This window comes from Salvelinus namaycush, chromosome 16 (assembly GCF_016432855.1).
Source record: "Salvelinus namaycush isolate Seneca chromosome 16, SaNama_1.0, whole genome shotgun sequence".
NCBI classification, from domain to species: Eukaryota; Metazoa; Chordata; class Actinopteri; order Salmoniformes; family Salmonidae; genus Salvelinus; species Salvelinus namaycush.
Window position 1 is genome coordinate 42,959,342 of NC_052322.1, and position 18,006 is coordinate 42,977,347.

The 18,006-nt window shown below is 43.0% G+C and overlaps 1 protein-coding gene across 1 annotated transcript in view; it reads left to right on the plus strand.

Annotated features, from left to right (window-relative positions):
* LOC120061692 (FYVE, RhoGEF and PH domain-containing protein 1-like) overlaps positions 1-18,006 on the plus strand; it is a 36,103-nt gene that overhangs the window by 12,316 nt on the left and 5,781 nt on the right. Inside the window, exons 4-5 of the mRNA XM_039011586.1 lie at positions 8,363-8,501; positions 11,549-11,607. Coding sequence (XP_038867514.1) covers positions 8,363-8,501; positions 11,549-11,607 — 198 coding nt within the window. The remainder of the gene's footprint in view (positions 1-8,362; positions 8,502-11,548; positions 11,608-18,006) is intronic.

Consider the following 18,006-nt stretch of genomic DNA (forward strand, 5'->3'; position numbering starts at 1 on the left):
AATGTCCTTGACTATAGTGTTGACTAAAACCTAATGTCCTTCTGTATAGTGTTGACTAAAACCTAATGTCCTTCAGTATAGTGTTGACTAAAACCTAATGTTCTTGACTATAGTGTTGACTAAAACCTAATGTCCTTCTGTATAGTGTCCTGTATGTGTCCAGATAAGTGTTGCAGTATTGGGCTGTATTAAGGGAATTGAGCAGATGTGCTGTGTCATGAAACATGGTTAAAATATGTTTATGCTGATGTCAATGGACATGGGGCTCCCGAGTGGAGCGGTCTAAGGCACTGCATCTCCGTGCTCGAGTCGCCACCGCAGACACCCTGGTTGAATCCAGGCATGTATCACAACAGGCCGTGATTGGTAGTCCCATAGGGCGGCGCACAATTGGCCCAGCGTCGTCCGGGTTTGGCCCGGGGTAGGCCGTGATTGGTAGTCCCATAGGGCGGCGCACAATTCGCCCAGCGTCGTCCGGGTTTGGCCTGTGTAGGCCGTCATTATAAAAACGGACTTGCCTAGTTAAATTAAAATAAAATAAAATGGGATATGTTTCTATCCCTGGCAGTGATAATACCATGAGCAGATCTATAGGGTAATGTGGAGACGTGCTCTTTGTGTCCTTTCCAGGGGGATGTTGGGTAATATTCAATACCACACACTCTGGATCTGGCTGCCTGGCTCTCCTGGTGTGAATAGGATGTTCTTACACACGTGTGATGAAGCAGAATGCACACGTCTACTGTCAGGATTGAACCCCCTAGTGAGAGTGAGCATTCATTGTAGTGTGTAAGGAATATCAATATCAGTCTTTCTGAATTGATTCAATTATACATGAGGTTCTATAATATTTTCCCTGATATGACTGGTAACCAGGTGGTTGGAGCCAGTCAGGTTAATATGACTGGTAACTAGGTGGTTGGAGACAGTCAGGTTAATATGACTGGTAACTAGGTGGTTGGAGCCAGTCAGGTTAATATGACTGGTAACTAGGTGGTTGGAGCCAGTCAGGTTAATATGACTGGTAACTAGGTGGTTGGAGCCATTCAGGTTAATATGACTGGTAACTAGGTGGTTGGAGCCAGTCAGGTTAATATGACTGGTAACTAGGTGGTTGGAGCCAGTCAGGTTAATATGACTGGTAACTAGGTGGTTGGAGCCAGTCAGGTTAATATGACTGGTAACTAGGTGGTTGGAGCCAGTCAGGTTAATATGACTGGTAACTAGGTGGTTGGAGCCATTCAGGTTAATATGACTGGTAACTAGGTGGTTGGAGCCAGTCAGGTTAATATGACTGGTAACTAGGTGGTTGGAGCCAGTCAGGTTAATATGACTGGTAACTAGGTGGTTGGAGCCATTCAGGTTAATATGACTGGTAACTAGGTGGTTGGAGCCAGTCAGGTTAATATGACTGGTAACTAGGTGGTTGGACTGGGAGCCAGTCAGGTTAATATGACTGGTAACTAGGTGGTTGGAGCCAGTCAGGTTAATATGACTGGTAACTAGGTGGTGGGACTGGGAGCCAGTCAGGTTAATATGACTGGTAACTAGGTGGTGGGACTGGGAGCCAGTCAGGTTAATATGACTGGTAACTAGGTGGTTGGAGCCAGTCAGGTTAATATGACTGGTAACTAGGTGGTGGGACTGGGAGCCAGTCAGGTTAATATGACTGGTAACTAGGTGGTTGGAGCCAGTCAGGTTAATATGACTGGTAACTAGGTGGTTGGAGCCAGTCAGGTTAATATGACTGGTAACTAGGTGGTTGGAGCCATTCAGGTTAATATGACTGGTAACTAGGTGGTTGGAGCCAGTCAGGTTAATATGACTGGTAACTAGGTGGTTGGAGACAGTCAGGTTAATATGACTGGTAACTAGGTGGTTGGAGCCAGTCAGGTTAATATGACTGGTAACTAGGTGGTTGGAGCCAGTCAGGTTAATATGACTGGTAACTAGGTGGTTGGAGACAGTCAGGTTAATATGACTGGTAACTAGGTGGTTGGAGCCAGTCAGGTTAATTTGACTGGTAACTAGGTGGTTGGACTGGGAGCCAGTCAGGTTAATATGACTGGTAACTAGGTGGTTGGAGCCAGTCAGGTTAATATGACTGGTAACTAGGTGGTGGGACTGGGAGCCAGTCAGGTTAATATGACTGGTAACTAGGTGGTGGGACTGGGAGCCAGTCAGGTTAATATGACTGGTAACTAGGTGGTTGGAGCCAGTCAGGTTAATATGACTGGTAACTAGGTGGTGGGACTGGGAGCCAGTCAGGTTAATATGACTGGTAACTAGGTGGTTGGAGCCAGTCAGGTTAATATGACTGGTAACTAGGTGGTGGGAGCCAGTCAGGTTAATATGACTGGTAACTAGGTGGTTGGAGCCAGTCAGGTTAATATGACTGGTAACTAGGTGGTTGGAGCCAGTCAGGTTAATATGACTGGTAACTAGGTGGTTGGAGCCATTCAGGTTAATATGACTGGTAACTAGGTGGTTGGAGCCATTCAGGTTAATATGACTGGTAACTAGGTGGTTGGAGCCAGTCAGGTTAATATGACTGGTAACTAGGTGGTTGGAGCCATTCAGGTTAATATGACTGGTAACTAGGTGGTTGGAGACAGTCAGGTTAATATGACTGGTAACTAGGTGGTTGGAGCCAGTCAGGTTAATATGACTGGTAACTAGGTGGTTGGAGCCAGTCAGGTTAATATGACTGGTAACTAGGTGGTGGGACTGAGAGCCAGTCAGGTTAATTTGACTGGTAACTAGGTGGTTGGAGCCAGTCAGGTTAATTTGACTGGTAACTAGGTGGTTGGAGCCAGTCAGGTTAATATGACTGGTAACTAGGTGGTTGGAGCCAGTCAGGTTAATATGACTGGTAACTAGGTGGTTGGAGCCAGTCAGGTTAATATGACTGGTAACTAGGTGGTGGAACTGGGAGCCAGTCAGGTTAATATGACTGGTAACTAGGTGGTTGGAGACAGTCAGGTTAATATGACTGGTAACTAGGTGGTTGGAGCCAGTCAGGTTAATATGACTGGTAACTAGGTGGTTGGAGACAGTCAGGTTAATATGACTGGTAACTAGGTGGTTGGAGCCAGTCAGGTTAATATGACTGGTAACTAGGTGGTTGGAGCCAGTCAGGTTAATATGACTGGTAACTAGGTGGTTGGAGCCAGTCAGGTTAATATGACTGGTAACTAGGTGGTTGGAGCCAGTCAGGTTAATATGACTGGTAACCAGGTGGTTGGAGACAGTCAGGTTAATATGACTGGTAACTAGGTGGTTGGAGCCAGTCAGGTTAATATGACTGGTAACTAGGTAGTTGGAGACAGTCAGGTTAATATGACTGGTAACTAGGTGGTTGGAGCCAGTCAGGTTAATATGACTGGTAACTAGGTGGTTGGAGCCAGTCAGGTTAATATGACTGGTAACTAGGTGGTGGAACTGGGAGCCAGTCAGGTTAATATGACTGGTAACTAGGTGGTGGAACTGGGAGCCAGTAAGGTTAATATGACTGGTAACTAGGTGGTTGGAGCCAGTCAGGTTAATATGACTGGTAACTAGGTGGTGGGAGCCAGTCAGGTTAATATGACTGGTAACTAGGTGGTTGGAGCCAGTCAGGTTAATATGACTGGTAACTAGGTGGTTGGAGCCAGTCAGGTTAATATGACTGGTAACTAGGTGGTGGGACTGAGAGCCAGTCAGGTTAATATGACTGGTAACTAGGTGGTTGGAGCCAGTCAGGTTAATATGACCGGTAACTAGGTGGTTGGAGCCAGTAAGGTTAATATGACTGGTAACTAGGTGGTGGGACTGAGAGCCAGTCAGGTTAATATGACTGGTAACTAGGTGGTTGGAGCCAGTCAGGTTAATATGACTGGTAACTAGGTGGTTGGAGCCAGTCAGGTTAATATGACTGGTAACTAGGTGGTGGGACTGGGAGCCAGTCAGGTTAATATGACTGGTAACTAGGTGGTTGGAGCCAGTCAGGTTAATATGACTGGTAACTAGGTGGTTGGAGCCAGTCAGGTTAATATGACTGGTAACCAGGTGGTTGGAGACAGTCAGGTTAATATGACTGGTAACCAGGTGGTTGGAGCCAGTCAGGTTAATATGACTGGTAACTAGGTGGTTGGAGCCAGTCAGGTTAATATGACTGGTAACTAGGTGGTTGGAGCCAGTCAGGTTAATATGACTGGTAACTAGGTGGTTGGAGCCAGTCAGGTTAATATGACTGGTAACTAGGTGGTTGGAGACAGTCAGGTTAATATGACTGGTAACTAGGTGGTTGGAGCCAGTCAGGTTAATATGACTGGTAACTAGGTGGTTGGAGCCAGTCAGGTTAATATGACTGGTAACCAGGTGGTTGGAGACAGTCAGGTTAATATGACTGGTAACTAGGTGGTTGGAGCCAGTCAGGTTAATATGACTGGTAACTAGGTGGTTGGAGACAGTCAGGTTAATATGACTGGTAACTAGGTGGTTGGAGCCAGTCAGGTTAATATGACTGGTAACTAGGTGGTGGGACTGAGAGCCAGTCAGGTTAATATGACTGGTAACTAGGTGGTTGGAGCCAGTCAGGTTAATATGACTGGTAACTAGGTGGTTGGAGCCAGTCAGGTTAATATGACTGGTAACTAGGTGGTGGGACTGGGAGCCAGTCAGGTTAATATGACTGGTAACTAGGTGGTGGGAGCCAGTCAGGTTAATATGACTGGTAACTAGGTGGTTGGAGCCAGTCAGGTTAATATGACTGGTAACTAGGTGGTGGGAGCCAGTCAGGTTAATATGACTGGTAACTAGGTGGTTGGAGCCAGTCAGGTTAATATGACTGGTAACTAGGTGGTGGAACTGGGAGCCAGTCAGGTTAATATGACTGGTAACTAGGTGGTGGGACTGAGAGCCAGTCAGGTTAATATGACTGGTAACTAGGTGGTTGGAGCCAGTCAGGTTAATATGACTGGTAGCTAGGTGGTGGGACTGTGAGCCAGTCAGGTTACTATGACTGGTAACTAGGTGGTGGGAGCCAGTCAGGTTAATATGACTGGTAACTAGGTGGTTGGAGCCAGTCAGGTTAATATGACTGGTAACTAGGTGGTGGGACTGTGAGCCAGTCAGGTTAATATGACTGGTAACTAGGTGGTGGGAGCCAGTCAGGTTAATATGACTGGTAACTAGGTGGTTGGAGCCAGTCAGGTTAATATGACTGGTAACTAGGTGGTGGAACTGGGAGCCAGTCAGGTTAATATGACTGGTAACTAGGTGGTTGGAGCCAGTCAGGTTAATATGACTGGTAACTAGGTGGTTGGAGCCAGTCAGGTTAATATGACTGGTAACTAGGTGGTTGGAGCCAGTCAGGTTAATATGACTGGTAACTAGGTGGTTGGAGCCAGTCAGGTTAATATGACTGGTAACTAGGTGGTTGGAGCCAGTCAGGTTAATATGACTGGTAACTAGGTGGTGGGAGCCAGTCAGGTTAATATGACTGGTAACTAGGTGGTTGGAGCCAGTCAGGTTAATATGACTGGTAACTAGGTGGTGGGACTGGGAGCCAGTCAGGTTAATATGACTGGTAACTAGGTGGTGGGACTGAGAGCCAGTCAGGTTAATATGACTGGTAACTAGGTGGTTGGAGCCATTCAGGTTAATATGACTGGTAACTAGGTGGTTGGAGCCAGTAAGGTTAATATGACTGGTAACTAGGTGGTTGGAGCCAGTCAGGTTAATTTGACTGGTAGCTAGGTGGTGGGACTGGGAGCCAGTCAGGTTAATATGACTGGTAACTAGGTGGTTGGAGCCAGTCAGGTTAATATGACTGGTAACTAGGTGGTTGGAGCCAGTCAGGTTAATTTGACTGGTAGCTAGGTGGTGGGACTGGGAGCCAGTCATGTTGTTGGAAAAGAGCAGCCAGTAGAATACTAATGACCTAGCAGACAGAGGATCTCTCCTACTTCAAACACTCTGCTCAGAGCTTACTCTTACTGAATACTAACATGTTTACAGACCTGATCAATCTGATTTGAACCACCAGCAGCCTTGTACTATACCCTGCTGTCTGTCGGAGCTTGTGGCTCCCATAGATATATAAGATGATTTATTGACTATGGTGACTCCTCTGTAGCTGATATACAGTCTATGGTGGCTCCTCTGTAGCTGATATATAGTCTACGGTGACTCCTCTGTATATAGTCTATGGTGACTCCTCTGTAGCTGATATATAGTCTATGGTGACTCCTTTGCAGCTAATATATAGTCTATGGTGACTCCTCTGTAGCTGATATATAGTCTATGGTGACTCCTCTGTAGCTGATATATAGTCTATGGTGACTCCTTTGTAGCTGATATATAGTCTATGGTGACGCTTCTGTAGCTGATATATAGTCTATGGTGACTCCTCTATAGCTGCTATATATTCTATGGTGGCTCCTCTGTAGCTGATATATAGTCTATGGTGACTCCTCTGTAGCTGATATATAGTCTATGGTGACTCCTTTGCAGCTGATATATAGTCTATGGTGACTCCTCTGTAGCTGATATATAGTCTACGGTGACTCCTCTGTAGCTGGTATATAGTCTACGGTGACTCCTCTGTAGCTGGTATATAGTCTATTAGGGACTCCTCTGTAGCTGATATATAGTCTACGGTGACTCCTCTGTAGCTGGTATATAGTCTATTAGGGACTCCTCTGTAGTTGATATATAGTCTATGGTGACTCCTCTGTAGCTGATATATAGTCTATGGTGACTCCTCTGTAGCTGATATATAGTCTATGGTGACTCCTCTGTAGCTGATATATTGACTATGGTGACTCCTCTGTAGCTGGTATATAGTCTATGGTGGCTCCTCTGTAGCTGATGTATAGTCTATGGTGGCATAATGACAAAGCAAAAACAGGTTATAATTGTTTTTTACAAGAAAGGAAATAAATAATAATACCTGAAATAATACATAAGTATTCAGACCCTTTACTCAGTACTTTGTTAATTAAGACCTTTGGCAGCGATTACAGTCTCGAGTCTTCATGGGTATGAAGCTACAAGCTTGTCACACCTGTATTTGGGGAGTTTCTCCAATTCTTCTCTGCAGATCCTCTCAAGCTCTGTCAAGTTGGATGGGGAGTGTCGCTGAACAGCTATTTTCAGGTCTCTCCAGAGACGTTAGATCGGGTTCAAGTCCGGGCTCTGGCTGGGCCACTCAAGGATATTCAGAGACTTGTCCCAAAGCCAATCCTGTGTTGTCTTGGCTGTGTGCTTAGGGTCGTTGTCCTGTTGGAAGGTGAACCTTTGTCCCAGTCTGAGGTCCTGAACACTCTGGAGCAGGTTTTCATCAAGGATCTCTCCGTACTTTGCTCAGTTCATCTTTCCCTTGATCCTGACTAGTCTCCCTGTCCCTGAAAAACATCCCCACAGCATGATGCTGCCACCACCATGCTTCACCGTAAGGATGGTGACAGGTTTCCTCCAGATGTGACGCTTGGAATTCAGGCCAAAGAGTTCAATCTTGGTTTCATCAGACCAGAGAATCTTCTTTCTCATGCCTTTTGGCAAACGAGCTGTCGTGTGCCTTTTACTGAGGAGTGACTTCCGTCTCGCCGTTACCATAAAGGTCTGATTGGTGGAGTGCTGCAGAGATGGTTGTCCTTCTGGAAGTTTCTCCCATCTCCACAGAGGAACTCTGGAGCTCTGTCAGAGTGACCATCGGGTTCTTGGTCACCTCCCTGACCAAGGCCCTTCTCCCCCGATTGCTCAGTTTGGCCAGTCGGCCAGCTCTAGGAAGAGTATTGGTGGTTCCAAACTTCTTCCATTTAAGAATGATGGAGGACACTGTGTTTACGGGGACCTTCAATGCTGAATTTTTTTTGGGTATCCTTCCCCAGATCTGTGCCTCAACACAATCCTGTCTCGGAGCTCTATAGACAATTCCTTTCAACCCTCATGGCTTGTTTTTTTGCTCTGATATCCACTGTCAATGCCTTCTCCCTTTCTTAATTGAGTCCATTTTAGAATGAGGATGTAACGTAACAAAATGTGGAAAAAATCAAGGGGTCTGAATACTTTCTGGGGCCATATAAAATCACAGGCTGCCAGTTGAGGAACCCCTGGCGTAGATGAAGAGGAGTACACAGGTTAAAGAAGGATTTTGTTGTGCCTTGAGACAATTGAGACATTGATTGTGTGCCATACAGAGGGTGAATGGGCAAGACAAAATAGTAAAATGCCTTTGAACAGCTTATTGGTAGTTAGGTGCCAGACGCACCGGTTTGTGTTAAGAACTGCAACGCTGCTGGGTTTTCCACGCTCAACAGCTTCCTGTGTGGTGTGTGCGTCTCTGTGTGTGTGTGTGTGTGTCTCTGTGTGTCCTCAGAGAGAGGAGCGCTGTGGTAACCTGACCCTACAGCACCACATGTTGGAGCCGGTTCAGAGGATCCCTCGCTACGAGCTGCTGCTGAAAGACTACCTGCACCGTCTCCCTGGCGACCATGACGACTTTAAGGACGCACAGAGTGAGTGTTTGAACCCATCCCGGCCCTGCGTCATGCACTGCTATACACACACACACACCCTTCACACCGCTATACTCACACACACACACACACGCCCTTCACATTGTGTCTCATTTCAGTGTTGTTTGTGCAGTTTGTTCTGCTGCAGACTGTTAGAAGGACAGCTCTGGATGCAACTCCATTGAGGGCTTTGACTAGTAGTCAACTGGGTGGGACCTGAGTTAATGAAGAATCACAAAATTCCATCCAGGTCAGGAGAAAGGGTCAGCCAATGAATTAAACTACTCTTTAAACATTCCATAACTCCAGGGGGCAGTAAATCACCAACCTTGTCTTTATACCTGTTCAGACAACACCCTCCAGGGGGCAGTAAATCACCAACCTTGTCTTTATACCTGTTCAGACAACACCCTCCAGAGGGCGGTATGCACCCTTTCTTGTCTTTATACCTGTTCAGACAACACCCTCTAGGGGGCAGTAAATCACCAACCTTGTCTTTAAACCTGTTCAGACAACATCCTCCAGGGGGCAGTAAATCACCAACCTTGTCTTTATACCTTTTCAGACAACACCCTCCAGGGGGCAGTAAATCACCAACCTTGTCTTTATACCTTTTCAGACAACACCCTCCAGGGGGCAGTAAATCACCAACCTTGTCTTTATACCTTTTCAGACAACACCCTCCAGGGGGCAGTAAATCACCAACCTTGTCTTTATACCTTTTCAGACAACACCCTCCAGGGGGCAGTAAATCACCAACCTTGTCTTTATAACTGTTCAGACATCACCCTCCAGGGGGCAGTAAAATACCAACCATGTCTTTATACCTGTTCAGACTACACCCTCCAGGGGGCAGTATGCACCATTTCAGTTTGTTTACCAACTCATAGCAGTAGTAGAAGAAGAAATGGAACTACTTTAACATAGAGAAAGTCCATCAATATGTCCCCCTGCATCACAACACCATATCAACGGTGTGATGACCTAATGCGTTGAATTTTGGAGATCATTACAGCCAAAATGACGTTATTTTCATCACCGCTATGCAAACAAAGCTGATTTCCAAGACAATTTCACTGTTTAAATTAGCTTTGTTTAGCTAATAAGATTAAAACATTACTTCAAACCACAGCACTTTTGAGTACCTTGCAATATATAACTTTTTGGGAAACCCAACTGAATTCACATAGAAATGTGAGTTATAGATCTGTCATTCTCATTGAAAGCATGTCTAAGAAGTGGTAGATATGTTCTATGTGGGCTATTTCTATGCTTCCCGTTCTTTAAGTTTCTGTTTTGCGTCTTTTACTTTTGGTTTTGTACACCAGCTTCAAACAGATGTAAATACAAAATGTACGGTTATTTAAAATATATTTTCAAGCCGTTTAGATTGTACAATGATTCTCTACACTATGAATTGCTTGTTTAGTCACATAAACAAAAATTATTAGAATTTTTAGCAACCAGGAAATGACAGAGCCATTTCTGCATATTGCACCTTTAACATTTCAACAACATGAAATCCACGTTTTAAAAGGTTGCTACGTTTCGGAAATAGCAAAGAAGACGTGTCATCTGCTTAACACGTTTAAAGTTACTTACCTTACAGATCAGAAAGTCAGCTAATTTACACTCCATTCGTCTGCAAATCCATTTGATATACACTGGCTAGTCAGGCTGTCATGTTTTTATTTTGAGCGTCTGACTTGCCTAGTTAAATAAAGGTTAAATAAAAAATAAAAATACATCCCTCTTGTCTTGTCTACAATGAAATAATATTATTTCAGTAGTTCTGTTATGATTTTTTTTTTTTTTTTTTTATCTATCTCCCATAGCTCATTAGCACCCCCTTTTGGTTGAATATATATATACGTATTGTAGGTCCTAGGATACAATAATGAACCATGTTGAACTAACAAATACCATCAAGGGATATGTTACAATTTACAACAATGAGCTCCTTGTGAAACAGCTGTGAAAACCAACCTGGCAATATTTAAGATTTTTGTGGTCTGGGTGTGTCATTCATTTATTTTCACACATTTTTTTGTACACTCACATGGCAATCATAGACTGAAATACTGCATTCTAGTGTGTGGAATAGAGAGGAGAGGTGGATGCTGTGTGGGTGGGAGGTTCTGCCTGTCACTTGTTCTCAACAGGCAGCTAGTCTCGGAAGGGGGACTCGAAGAGGGAGACGGCCAAGTCCAGACACTGCTGCTCTCTTTGTTCTGAGTGTTGGCAGTGCTCGTGTTTTTAGTTAATCTGTTTATCTCACATATGATGTGCCCAGTATGATGAAGCAAGAAAACGTTCTTATCAGATAATGACAACATGAAAATAACAGTAGCTGTAGATGATGTAATGAAAAGTTGGAGGATGGTTGGTAATGCAGGACAACAGGTGGATCCACGTCTGGGTGTTGGGCAGAACCTCCTAGGTCCTGGAGAACAGGTAATAGAGGACAACAGGTGGATCCACGTCTGGGTGTTGGGCAGAACCTCCTAGGTCCTGGAGAACAGGTAATGGAGGACAACAGGTGGATCCACGTCTGGGTGTTGGGCAGAACCTCCTAGGTCCTGGAGAACAGGTAATGGAGGACAACAGGTGGATCCACGTCTGGGTGTTGGGCAGAACCTCCTAGGTCCTGGAGAACAGGTAATGGAGGACAACAGGTGGATCCACGTCTGGGTGTTGGGCAGAACCTCCTAGGTCCTGGAGTTTTCACCTCTTACCCTATGATGTCCGGAGCTTGTTGGTTTTCTGTTTTACCTGATAATTAATTCCACACACCTGGTGTCACTGGTCTAATTAGAGTGGAACACTGAAACAAAAAGAAGTGGAACTGAATTCGAGGTCCAGAGTTGAGTTTGATATGAAAAGAGCTATACAAATAAAATATATTATTATCCCCCAAAAATATATCTTATATATTATTATTCCCAATACATTCAAGGGGAATGCAGGAATATGCGCTCAAAGGAGCAAGTTAGTATTTAAAACTGTTTTTTTGTTGTCGTAACAAAGTCTCTGTTGTGTCTTTTCAGAATCTCTGGAGTTGATCGCCACAGCTGCAGAGCACTCCAACACAGCCATCAGAAAGATGGTGAGTCCTTTCACAGTTCACAGAACCCTCACTAGTGATCTGTAGGTTGATTCATAAACAATGGCGATATATTTTAACATGTAAATCTTGGTGGGGCAAACTCAACAACAACAAAAAACAGCAGAGTCCCAACACCTTACCACTGCTAAACCGGGCTTTCAGCGGAGCCTTGTCTGGCAGCGAAGCAGTTCATTCAGCCTCGTTTACTACCTTTTAAAAAACATAGCTGACTTGCTTAAACAAATGTGTTTTTTACTGACAATTGAGATGTACAAACTAGGTCAAATCATGACATCAGTGATCTTCAAGTTGGAGCTTGAGAAAGAGGCCCGAGTTCCCGACTTGGAATTCCAAGTTGGATGACGTTTCAAAACGTATTTTCCCAGTCGGAGTTCGTTTTTTTTCAGAGTTCCCAGTTGTCTTGAACTCACTGAAGTCTGAGATTTCCCAGTTCCCGAATTTCCAGTTGTTTTGAACGTGGCAGAAGTCATGCTGGATTGACAACATGGCCAATGTTGAATGTTTATCCTTTTAAGCTTGGAAAAGAGACCCTTAAACCCAGACTTGGACCACACACCCACTCCACTGAATAGCACGCTAGTGAACGCTTTGCAATGCTTTTGCAGTTAGTCACTGATTCCTTCCAAACCACTCATTGTTGAATTTGCGATTTCCAACTTGTTGTGTAATGTTTATGTCCAATGGCCGATGAGCACCGATATGTTTTATCTATATATCTCTATATATCTATATATCTATATATCTCTTCATCATTTCTCTTCATATGACAAGGATTGAAAAGGATTTGCCAGTAGATTGTCAACTTGATTCATGATGATGACTACTAACTAAGATTTGTTTTACAATGTTTGCAAACTGAATGTGACATGTATTAATGCCAAAATAAATGATTTATATATATATGATATATAAAATATATATGATTTTTTAGCTTAACAAGCGAGGCTCAAAACATGAATGACGGGTTGCCACTGCTAATAACCCATAATCCCATCTGATATGTCTGGGTGGCGGGTGGGTTGAATAAAGAGTGCGTTAAAAATCCATAGATGTATAATTATTGTGCAATTGATATCTAAACAATATGCTACATTGAGGTTTTTCTTTCATTGTGTTTATATAGCGTTAACGCGTAGCTTAAGCCTATAAGCTTTAGGGCTCAACTGTAACGCTCCAAATACACGCCAATCGCCAAATGCTTTTAGAAACTTGAGCAGAAATAGTTTACATCAATCCACTGAGGCAAAAAGGACAATGTGGTTTAATGTTATAGAAGAGAGGACCAGAACAGTAGTCTAATGTTATAGAAGAGAGGACCAGAACAGTAGTCTGTTATAGAAGAGAGGACCAGAACAGTAGTCTGATGTTATAGAAGAGAGGACCAGAACAGTAGTCTGTTATAGAAGAGAGGACCAGAACAGTAGTCTAATGTTATAGAAGAGAGGACCAGAACAGTAGTCTGATGTTATAGAAGAGAGGACCAGAACAGTAGTCTGTTATAGAAGAGAGGACCAGAACAGTAGTCTGTTATAGAAGAGAGGACCAGAACAGTAGTCTGATGTTATAGAAGAGAGGACCAGAACAGTAGTCTGTTATAGAAGAGAGGACCAGAACAGTAGTCTGTTATAGAAGAGAGGACCAGAACAGTAGTCTAATGTTATAGAAGAGAGGACCAGAACAGTAGTCTAATGTTATAGAAGAGAGGACCAGAACAGTAGTCTGATGTTATAGAAGAGAGGACCAGAACAGTAGTCTGTTATAGAAGAGAGGACCAGAACAGTAGTCTAATGTTATAGAAGAGAGGACCAGAACAGTAGTCTGTTATAGAAGAGAGGACCAGAACAGTAGTCTAATGTTATAGAAGAGAGGACCAGAACAGTAGTCTGATGTTATAGAAGAGAGGACCAGAACAGTAGTCTGTTATAGTAGAGAGGACCAGAACAGTAGTCTAATGTTATAGAAGAGAGGACCAGAACAGTAGTCTGTTATAGAAGAGAGGACCAGAACAGTAGTCTAATGTTATAGAAGAGAGGACCAGAACAGTAGTCTGTTATAGAAGAGAGGACCAGAACAGTAGTCTGTTATAGAAGAGAGGACCAGAACAGTAGTCTAATGTTATAGAAGAGAGGACCAGAACAGTAGTCTGTTATAGAAGAGAGGACCAGAACAGTAGTCTGATGTTATAGAAGAGAGGACCAGAACAGTAGTCTGTTATAGAAGAGAGGACCAGAACAGTAGTCTAATGTTATAGAAGAGAGGACCAGAACAGTAGTCTAATGTTATAGTAGAGAGGACCAGAACAGTAGTCTAATGTTATAGAAGAGAGGACCAGAACAGTAGTCTGTTATAGAAGAGAGGACCAGAACAGTAGTCTGATGTTATAGAAGAGAGGACCAGAACAGTAGTCTGTTATAGTAGAGAGGACCAGAACAGTAGTCTAATGTTATAGAAGAGAGGACCAGAACAGTAGTCTGTTATAGAAGAGAGGACCAGAACAGTAGTCTAATGTTATAGAAGAGAGGACCAGAACAGTAGTCTAATGTTATAGAAGAGAGGACCAGAACAGTAGTCTGTTATAGAATAGAGGACCAGAACAGTAGTCTGTTATAGACGAGAGGACCAGAACAGTAGTCTGATGTTATAGAAGAGAGGACCAGAACAGTAGTCTGTTATAGAAGAGAGGACCAGAACAGTAGTCTAATGGTATAGAAGAGAGGACCAGAACAGTAGTCTGTTATAGAAGAGAGGACCAGAACAGTAGTCTAATGTTATAGAAGAGAGGACCAGAACAGTAGTCTGATGTTATAGAAGAGAGGACCAGAACAGTAGTCTGTTATAGAAGAGAGGACCAGAACAGTAGTCTAATGTTATAGAAGAGAGGACCAGAACAGTAGTCTGATGTTATAGAAGAGAGGACCAGAACAGTAGTCTGATGTTATAGAAGAGAGGACCAGAACAGTAGTCTGTTATAGAAGAGAGGACCAGAACAGTAGTCTGTTATAGAAGAGAGGACCAGAACAGTAGTCTGTTATAGAAGAGAGGACCAGAACAGTAGTCTGTTATAGAAGAGAGGACCAGAACAGTAGTCTGTTATAGAAGAGAGGACCAGAACAGTAGTCTGTTATAGAAGAGAGGACCAGAACAGTAGTCTGTTATAGAAGAGAGGACCAGAACAGTAGTCTGTTATAGAAGAGAGGACCAGAACAGTAGTCTAATGTTATAGAATAGAGGACCAGAACAGTAGTCTGATGTTATAGAAGAGAGGACCAGAACAGTAGTCTGTTATAGAAGAGAGGACCAGAACAGTAGTCTAATGTTATAGAAGAGAGGCCCAGAACAGTAGTCTAATGTTATAGAAGAGAGGACCAGAACAGTAGTCTAATGTTATAGTAGAGAGGACCAGAACAGTAGTCTAATGTTATAGAAGAGAGGACCAGAACAGTAGTCTGTTATAGAAGAGAGGACCAGAACAGTAGTCTAATGTTATAGAGGAGAGGACCAGAACAGTAGTCTGATGTTATAGAAGAGAGGACCAGAACAGTAGTATGTTATAGAAGAGAGGCCCAGAACAGTAGTCTAATGTTATAGAAGAGAGGACCAGAACAGTAGTCTAATGTTATAGTAGAGAGGACCAGAACAGTAGTCTAATGTTATAGAAGAGAGGACCAGAACAGTAGTCTGTTATAGAAGAGAGGACCAGAACAGTAGTCTAATGTTATAGAAGAGAGGACCAGAACAGTAGTCTAATGTTATAGAAGAGAGGACCAGAACAGTAGTCTAATGTTATAGAAGAGAGGACCAGAACAGTAGTCTGTTATAGTAGAGAGGACCAGAACAGTAGTCTAATGTTATGGAAGAGAGGACCAGAACAGTAGTCTAATGTTATAGAAGAGAGGACCAGAACAGTAGTCTGTTATAGTAGAGAGGACCAGAACAGTAGTCTGATGTTATAGAAGAGAGGACCAGAACAGTAGTCTAATGTTATAGAAGAGAGGACCAGAACAGTAGTCTGTTATAGAAGAGAGGACCAGAACAGTAGTCTGTTATAGAAGAGAGGACCAGAACAGTAGTCTGTTATAGAATAGAGGACCAGACCAGTAGTCTGTTATAGAAGAGAGGACCAGAATAGTAGTCTAATGTTATAGAAGAGAGGACCAGAACAGTAGTCTAATGTTATAGAAGAGAGGACCAGAACAGTAGTCTAATGTTATAGAAGAGAGGACCAGAACAGTAGTCTGTTATAGAAGAGAGGACCAGAACAGTAGTCTAATGGTATAGAAGAGAGGACCAGAACAGTAGTCTGATGTTATAGTAGAGAGGACCAGAACAGTAGTCTGATGTTATAGAAGAGAGGACCAGAACAGTAGTCTGTTATAGAAGAGAGGACCAGAACAGTAGTCTAATGTTATAGAAGAGAGGACCAGAACGGTAGTCTAATGTTATAGAAGAGAGGACCAGAACAGTAGTCTAATGTTATAGAAGAGAGGACCAGAACAGTAGTCTGTTATAGAAGAGAGGACCAGAACAGTAGTCTAATGTTATAGAAGAGAGGACCAGAACAGTAGTCTGTTATAGAAGAGAGGACCAGAACAGTAGTCTAATGTTATAGAAGAGAGGACCAGAACAGTAGTCTAATGTTATAGAAGAGAGGACCAGAACAGTAGTCTAATGTTATAGAAGAGAGGACCAGAACAGTAGTCTAATGTTATAGAAGAGAGGACCAGAACAGTAGTCTAATGTTATAGAAGAGAGGCCCAGAACAGTAGTCTGTTATAGAAGAGAGGACTAGAACAGTAGTCTAATGTTATAGTAGAGAGGACCAGAACAGTAGTCTAATGTTATAGAAGAGAGGACCAGAACAGTAGTCTGATGTTATAGAAGAGAGGACCAGAACAGTAGTCTGTTATAGAAGAGAGGACCAGAACAGTAGTCTAATGTTATAGAAGAGAGGACCAGAACAGTAGTCTGATGGTATAGAATAGAGGACCAGAACAGTAGTCTTTTATAGAAGAGAGGGCCAGAACAGTAGTATGTTATAGAAGAGAGGACCAGAACAGTAGTATGTTATAGAAGAGAGGACCAGAACAGTAGTCTGTTATAGAAGAGAGGACCAGAACAGTAGTCTGATGTTATAGAAGAGAGGACCAGAACAGTAGTCTGATGTTATAGAAGAGAGGACCAGAACAGTAGTCTAATGTTATAGAAGAGAGGACCAGAACAGTAGTCTAATGTTATAGAAGAGAGGACCAGAACAGTAGTCTAATGTTATAGAAGAGAGGACCAGAACAGTAGTCTGTTATAGAAGAGAGGACCAGAACAGTAGTCTAATGTTATAGAAGAGAGGACCAGAACAGTAGTCTAATGTTATAGAAGAGAGGACCAGAACGGTAGTCTAATGTTATAGAAGAGAGGACCAGAACAGTAGTCTAATGTTATAGAAGAGAGGACCAGAACAGTAGTCTAATGTTATAGAAGAGAGGACCAGAACAGTAGTCTAATGTTATAGAAGAGAGGACCAGAACAGTAGTCTGTTATAGAAGAGAGGACCAGAACAGTAGTCTAATGTTATAGAAGAGAGGACCAGAACAGTAGTCTAATGTTATAGAAGAGAGGACCAGAACAGTAGTCTGATGTTATAGAAGAGAGGACCAGAACAGTAGTCTAATGTTATAGAAGAGAGGACCAGAACAGTAGTCTGTTATAGAAGAGAGGACCAGAACAGTAGTCTGATGTTATAGAAGAGAGGACCAGAACAGTAGTCTAATGTTATAGAAGAGAGGACCAGAACAGTAGTCTGATGGTATAGAATAGAGGACCAGAACAGTAGTCTTTTATAGAAGAGAGGGCCAGAACAGTAGTATGTTATAGAAGAGAGGACCAGAACAGTAGTATGTTATAGAAGAGAGGACCAGAACAGTAGTCTGTTATAGAAGAGAGGACCAGAACAGTAGTCTAATGGTATAGAAGAGAGGACCAGAACAGTAGTCTAATGTTATAGTAGAGAGGACCAGAACAGTAGTCTAATGTTATAGAAGAGAGGACCAGAACAGTAGTCTAATGTTATAGAAGAGAGGACCAGAACAGTAGTCTAATGTTATAGAAGAGAGGACCAGAACAGTAGTCTAATGTTATAGAAGAGAGGACCAGAACAGTAGTCTAATGTTATAGAAGAGAGGACCAGAACAGTAGTCTAATGTTATAGAAGAGAGGACCAGAACAGTAGTCTGTTATAGAAGAGAGGACCAGAACGGTAGTCTAATGTTATAGAAGAGAGGACCAGAACAGTAGTCTGTTATAGAAGAGAGGACCAGAACAGTAGTCTAATGTTATAGAAGAGAGGACCAGAACAGTAGTCTGTTATAGAAGAGAGGACCAGAA